This window comes from Oxyura jamaicensis, chromosome 19 (assembly GCF_011077185.1).
Source record: "Oxyura jamaicensis isolate SHBP4307 breed ruddy duck chromosome 19, BPBGC_Ojam_1.0, whole genome shotgun sequence".
NCBI classification, from domain to species: Eukaryota; Metazoa; Chordata; class Aves; order Anseriformes; family Anatidae; genus Oxyura; species Oxyura jamaicensis.
The window spans coordinates 411,208-418,513 of NC_048911.1; the positions used below are offsets into that span (position 1 = coordinate 411,208).

Consider the following 7,306-nt stretch of genomic DNA (forward strand, 5'->3'; position numbering starts at 1 on the left):
TTTTTTTTTTTTTTTTTTTTTTTTTTTTTTTTTTTTTTTTTTTTTTAGCCTTATCCTCCTTCTGCAGCTGCTTTCTCAAGTGCACAGCAGGGCTGGGAGCTGCACTGGGGCTAGGAGGTGTTTTGTCTCTCACAGGCACACAAACCTTGTGGGACTGAGCCTGTTCCAAGCCCAGCCACAGGTAGTGGTCAAAACCAAGCAGGTCAAGGAAGCTGCTTGGTGTGAGTGCTATGATTCTGGCATGGAGCCACCTGTTCCCCAAGCTCATGCTCTGCTCACAGCAACATCCAGCACCTGCTGGACACCAGAACACTCGCATTCCCAGTGCTCTGTCAGGATCCATACTATTGATGGAAGAAATAGGCTGGCTCAGCTCTGTCAGAAGTAGCTAATTACTGACGCAAGCCAATTAAAGCAGTGGGACTGATTCCAGTGCCTTACCCATTGGTAGTACATCCTGCATCCTTGCAGCACTCCACATCTCCAAAATGTCCTCGTGAGGGAGGCAGGACCATAGGGAACCAAGAGCACAGCCACACACACCCGGGCATGGCCCAAACCCCCAGCAAACAAGGTGAAGCACAACCCACCTTCCCCCCAAAACATCTCTGCCCCCAGGCACCTGCCAGCTGGAGTGGGGACAATATACTTATGGGCTGAGATGGCTTCTGCTTGAACCCACAACTGCAGCCTCAAGAGGAACCTCCTCAGGGCCAAGCACCCCTCTTTATCCAAAACAGGGTATCCTGGTTGTGCTGTGGGGTCAATGCTGCTCACTCCAGCAGTGGACAACAGCATGGGGGCTTCAGAGCACGGCTAATCCATTTATCCCTTTGCTTTTTTCACCACCACTCATATGGCGCAGGCTCTGCTGAGGACACACACCAGTTGCCAGCCATGCTGCGCTGCTGCTCGCCACGCTCCCTGCTGTGCGCATCCTGCCAACCCGGCTGAGGTGTGGGCATGGGGCAGAGCCTGCTGCTCAGCCTTGCCTAATGGAAGCTGAAAGAGACCCTGCAGGGATGGTGGAGGGAACCTGGACAGTTCCTTCTACAGGAGGTGCAGGCCAGCAGTCCCGGCCCCACGCTCTCCTCACAGCCGGGCTGGGGCTGGCTCCAGAGGGAAGTGGAGCCGGGGGGGTCCCGCATGGCCTCTGTTCCCCCAGAAAAGCTGGAAGTGGAGCTCCCAGTTTAAACTGCCGCTTCCTCTTGGCTTTTCCTGGTGAGTCAAGGACAAGGCTTTGGTGCAGGCCTGGCAGGCTCCTGGTGCTAGGAACGCCCCCAAGTGGAGCGGGACAGCAGGGGCAGTGGCCGTGATGCCATTCCTGGCCTGCTCTGCATGGTGGCCTCTGGGAGTCCCGTCCCCAAGTCCTGCTGTCCCTTTGAGGCCCAGAACAGATGATGGGGAGTTTTTGGGCTGGAGGGCCCAATGATGCTCCAGTGCTGCCTGCCACCACTGGCTCAGGCAGAGCCGCCACAGGCATCGGGCTGGAGCAATGCCCATGAAAGCAAACAGAGATGTGGAGCAGCAGCAAGAGCATTTTGGCTGCAAAACCAGGTCAAAAAGGCTGAGGTGCCTCATGAGAGATGCTGGGCTGCCTTAAAAGGAGATCATACACCTTTTATACCAGTTGACAGGCAGGGAGAAGCATGAGTGAGACACCACTCCCAGCCACTATGGTGTTTTAATTGTGAGCTTCTCCACTGCAGTAGCTGTTTCTGACCTCCAGGACATGAACGTTTCCTTGGCAGTGCCACAGCCCTGCTCTGGTTTCTCTGAGCTGATGAAGGGATGCCAGTGCTGGCACTGGGGCACACATGGGGAGACTGCCTGGGGAGACAGGCATGCAGTGGAGATGATGCCTCTGCAAATGCACCCTCCCTGTACCCCCTCATTTCCTCTTTTGTGCAATCCTTTGGTGCAATGCCACAAATTTGGGCTGGACAGGAAGTGAGAGGAGAAGCTGGTGGAGCCCCAGGGGGCCCCATGCACACAGCAAGAGCTGCTGGGGTTGCACCACTGCATCAGCATACCCACAGCAGGGCCATGGGGCTGGAGCATGTGGCACAGCTCAGCTGAGCAGCCCCTGGAGCAGATCAACCAAAATATGGCTCCAGGTGTGTGACCGCAGACACCACCCAGAGGGACAGAGGGGCACAAAACCATGTGGGCTCTGAGACAGAGCTACAGAGGGCTCTCTGAGTGCAGTGAGACCACTCCCTCTCTTTCACATGCACATGTAGATATGCACATCCTCATCCCCCTTCCAGATTTCCCCAAATTACAAGCTTAGCATCCTTTGAATTGCAAATCTCCTATTATGCAGAGAACAGTTCAGCTCTGCACAGTAGCTGCATGGCGCCTTCCCACATCTCCTTTCATTTCCAAAAGGAAATGAGTGTTGATTAAAGAATCCAGAGCTATTGCAAATTATTTGGAGAAACTGAGTAAATTGCAGTGCAAATCCTCTTAGTAATGCTCCTCATTTCTCCTTAATTCCTTTCTATAAATGGATAGCTGGGATTGAGCATACCTCTGGAAAAGTGCTCTCAACCAAGCCCTGCAGACACAGGGGCTCCAGGGGAAGCAAATGAGAAGATCTGACCAGCGCAGAGCTGCCTGGAAAAATTTGTGAAATTAATTTAAATGCAAATCCCAGCTCAGCAAAGCTCCACTGTGGTCGCTGGGCAGCAGGGCTAGGGGAGCAGGACATGACAGTTCCCCTGGGAGGTGAGGGAGCCTTCCAGAGGTATAAATCACAGCTGCTCCAAGGCCACGCGTCTCTTTTTAGACATCACTCAACTGCAGCTAAAAGCAAAACAGAGGCTTTCCAGGCTTAGGAAAGGCTTTCTGCTGTGACGTCCCGAAGCAAAGCGGGCTGGATAATGCCCGCCCAAAGCAAAGTGGGCTGGATAACGCCTGCAGTGATTCATGACCTGCTCAGGACTGGGAGCTCCTGAGAGCTGCAGTAAAGCACAGGCATGCCCAAGGAGGCGGCCACCACACTGCTCAGCCTCATGGCCTTATACAGTAGCACCAAAGCAGGGAACAGCCCTGGTTTTGTACACAACCACAGTGGAAGGGAAGTGAAGAAAGAGGCTGTGGAGGCAGCATGGTAGGCCAGGTGGCATGCCTCATACACTCACACACATATGTATACATTTCTTTGTACAAAATAAGAAGATGCTCAGCAAAAACTGGGTAACTCACGGCCTTCCATCATAGTCCTAAATGATCTCTTTGAACTGGGAGAGAGAGGAGACATAAAAAATACTTTCCCACCTTTAATCTGGGTAATTTGGCTGCATCAGGGGCTTCCACTGCTGGACCCATGAAACAAAGTGCTCTTCTGCCTCCCACAGAGGAGTTGAAGCTGCTCCCGGGACCACACACGCTGACCTGCTCCAATCAGCTACAGAATAATACCCAGAAAGGCACAAGTCTCATCATTTGCCTTCACTTGGGCTGTAAGAAACAACCACATTTTTCCCAAAGCAATGCTTGCCTCTGGCTTTAGACACCCTGAAACCTCACCACATCCACGAGGGTTTGCACACTGCTGTCAGGGCTGGAGATTTACTTAATGTCCACTCGGCAAAATAAAACTTCAGCTCCCAAAGAAACCTGCTCTCTGAAAGGCCATGCACAGTCCAGCATGAGCCAATGACTTGGGACAGCGCAGGGCACTTTGCTACAGGGAGCAAGCACTGCATGTGAGGTTCTTCTTGGTACAGACATGGCCTGGCCAGAGGTGATGCTGCGCCATGTAATATCACTGCCTTCGGTTCTGCTGTCCTGAGGCTGGGAAGACAATGACTTCAGACCTACATCATGCTTGGCCTCCCAGCCATTAATGCTCTCCTGCACAAGTCAAAGCATGATGCAAGTGAACAGCACATCCAGCACGTGTGGCGTTTTGAGGAGAAAAACCTATTGCTACGGGACAGGAAGGGGTGGTGCAATGTTTAGAGGTCTCCAGCTCATTCTGCACACCACAAGGAAACACAAGAGGGCTGAGCAGCTCTCGGACTCCTCAGCAAGATCTGTGGCCTCTGCCTCATGAGCCACAGCACTGTTATCACAACAGAAAACATAAAGTAATTCAAGGGATGCACATTCTGAGTGCATCTGAACATAAGAACAGAGGAGACCATCCCACTAGCTTCCACCTACTCCTGAGGGCAGCAGAGTGGCAACAAACTGGTGGAAAGCATCTGCAAGTCATGTTTCTATGAACTGTATGTGCAAGAAATTGCTCCTAGAAGGTGGTTTTGTGGATCTTCCAACTCAAATAATAGGCTCAACAGCATCATGAGAGGCAGGGTGGGAAGAGACAGAGAAATTTGATCGCTCCCACTGCCTTTGAGCCAATCGAAGAGAAAAAATGAAGAAAAGCACTCAATTGACTTACGATGGGTGTCAGAGACTTGAGTGAGAAGTCTGATTTGTGGATAGTGGAGATCTGGCTGATGCCAGGAATGGAAGAGCTGAGCTGCTAGCACGGGTCTGAAGGCTTTGGTTATACTGATCCTGGATACAAGAGCTTGCTGCATTAAACACCACTTCACACAGCACTTCATACCATCCCGGTATCAAAACCCAAATAGTTGGGACACTTGATTTCTCAAATGCCATAAACAGCTTATGCAGATTAATTACTTGGACAGACTCCAAGCTCTGGATTTTATTCTATTTTTTATCCAACTTAAGGAACATGGACTCTTAAAATACACAGAGAAGCCTTGGGAAAAAAAGGAACAGAAGGAAAATCAATTTTGGGGAGAATGGCTGGCAAAAACTAAGGCTATGGAATAGGCCAAACCTCACTAATGACTGTCCAGGGAGTTTACGCAGTAAAGCCTGGGATCCATTTGAAACGTCCAGCTGAAACAAGCAGTCAAACGAAAAGTCAGCTGAGACTGCAGCAGAACCAGGGGAGTGCTCCAGCTGCCTCAGGAGCTCTGCAGGGCCAGCATGGAGAAGAGCTGTCAGCACCAGGAGGCAGGCCATGAGGTTGGCCAGAAACTACCTCCTTTCACCAGATGCAGCAGCTGAGGACAGAGACAGTTCATTGGTTGGGTAGGAGCGCTCCCCATCAAAGCATCCCCCCCGGGGCACATCAGACCTACAGTGACCAGAGGCTCCAGTGCAAGCAGACACTGGAACGACCTGCCAGATCCAGAAGCAGTGAGAAAACATGGGCACCATGAGCACCTGACCCCTGCTCCCACTGGGCAGCATGGATTCCACCAGCAGAGCTTCTCCAGCTCCTCTATAGCCACTCCCCCTGACAACCACTCATTCTTGCTTAATTATTGATAAGGGCATGACATCACCAGCAGCCAATTGCACTTGTGCCCCACATTGACCAGCCTGCTCTGTCATGGCCAGAAGCCCTTTCCACACACTGTCCCATTAGCCAGGCTTTTAATTTTAAGTGGGGATTTTATGAAAGATAATCTCTTCCACCAGTGGTGATTTGCATCAGTGGAGGGAGGATCACCTTGTTTCCTGGGGTCAGTGTTCCAGGAAGGCCCTCCAGTCTTCAAATACCCCTGATACTTTCCCAATGGCCCCAACTTGAGTCTTCTGCTTGCCGACAAATACCAACATTCAGGCACTTTTATAATGGGAGGAATCATGGGAGAGAGACAGGATGCCTGAGGGTGCAGGGAGAAGAATCAGAATGTCACATGCTCATCTCCAGATGAGCATTATAGTGACCAGCAGCCATCCCAGGACCAAACTTGCTTGGGAAATGTTAAATCTTCTGAAGATGTCTTCGGGACGAAACTAGTCCCTTCAACAGCAAGACAGCCTGCAAAGCACATCCCAGAGTACGGCAATCTCTGCTATCTCCCATGTGACAGGCACCCTGAAGTGCTCCAGGGTGAAGTGATGGCACCATGCGCTGTGCTGTGGACTGTTTAAGCACAAGACGCAGCTCTGCGGGTCACCCTGCCTGGCAGGAACACCCGCGGTGCCTTAGCATCAGCAGAATGGTCCCTGGCTGGGCGAACCCCAGGCTGCAAAGGCAGCAACAGGCACTCTTGTGGAAACCCTTCCTTGCAGCTCCTCCTGCAAAGCAGCAGCTCCTCTGAACAGAATGAGGAGTCCCTTGCCACTGTGGGCAGACGTGAGAAAATTAAGGGAGCATTCCTCTTCCCTACGTCAGTTTGTTAAACGAACAGCCACCACCCAGACAGATGGCTGCAAACTGGTGCTGGTTACTCCAGAAACATCCAGGTGTTCCTTGGGGACACCTGGATCCTGTGCAGGAGCCAAGAACAGCCAGGACCCTGCTGGCTCCCTGCTGCTGCGCCCCTGCCACCTCATCCTGTCCCCAGCCCCGCTCTGCCGGAGCACCTGTGCCCCCCTCCTTGCTGCTCCCAACCTGGGGACAGTGAAAAGCAAAATCTTCCTCTCAAGGTGACCAGCGCAGGGGATGGCCATGCCTCCATGCCAGGATGGCTCCTCATGCCCTGCTTCCCCCAACCCATCTCCATCCCTTGTGACCAAGCAGGGGCTGGCCTTGTGCATCTCAGCTAGCCATGTGTGGCAGCCTGAGCACCCAGGGCACGGCCTGTACCCTGCTAACCCAAATGTGGGGTGCGAGGCAATGTGCGGGTGGGAGTGCACCCCAACACAGGGGAGCTGCCTTGCAGCGGGGAGCAGCTTAACCCCCAATGACACCTCCCATCGGGGTTGAATCCCCGACAGCTGGAGCACGGTTCCCGTTGCAACACGTCCAGTAACACCGGGCTGTTTCTTCCTGCTTTCACAGCAGAAAACACCAAAATTCGGGTTGGTGGGGTCTCGCGAACAGCTGAAACTTGCCAAGCTCCTGCCTCGGGAGGGAGCAAGCCCCCAATCCCAGCTCCAGCAGCTCCCCCCGGAGCCCTGCCCCGCTCCCCTGGGACCACTGGTACCCCCCTCCGCAGCCCTCGGAGCGCTGCACCGCTGCTGGGGGCCCCGGAGGAGGAGGATGCACTCACCATTTTGCCCGCCTCCATGGCCGCTCCAGCCGGACCGAGGCCGGCTCGCCGGAGCCCGATCGGCGGGGACGGGCCCCGCTCCCCGCTCCCCGTTCCCCGCTCCCGGCCGCGGCGGCTCCGCGGCTCCCACGGCGGCGGCGCGGGGCGGGAGCGGGGCGGGGGCGCGGGAGGCTCCGCGGAGGAGCTGGGGGGGGGCGGGTTGGAAGCGCGCACCCGCATGCGGCGCGCTCCCGCGAGCCACGGCGCAGCCCCGCGGAGTGGGGGCGGGGGATGGGAGGGCCGGCGGGGGCGCGCTCGCCCCCGCGCTGGAC

At 54.4% G+C, this 7,306-nt stretch overlaps 1 protein-coding gene across 2 annotated transcripts in view; it reads right to left on the bottom strand.

The window, feature by feature from the left end:
• HIP1 (huntingtin interacting protein 1) overlaps positions 1 to 7,306 on the bottom strand; it is a 49,969-nt gene that overhangs the window by 21,084 nt on the left and 21,579 nt on the right. Inside the window, exon 1 of one of the 2 annotated variants that reach the window (XM_035343181.1) lies at positions 6,996 to 7,229. The exons of the other annotated variant lie outside the window; for it this stretch is intronic. Within the exon in view, the coding sequence (XP_035199072.1) occupies positions 6,996 to 7,214 (219 nt within the window). The 5' untranslated portion in view covers positions 7,215 to 7,229. Of the gene's footprint in view, positions 1 to 6,995; positions 7,230 to 7,306 lie in introns of those variants that run through there. 2 annotated transcript variants of the gene reach the window in all.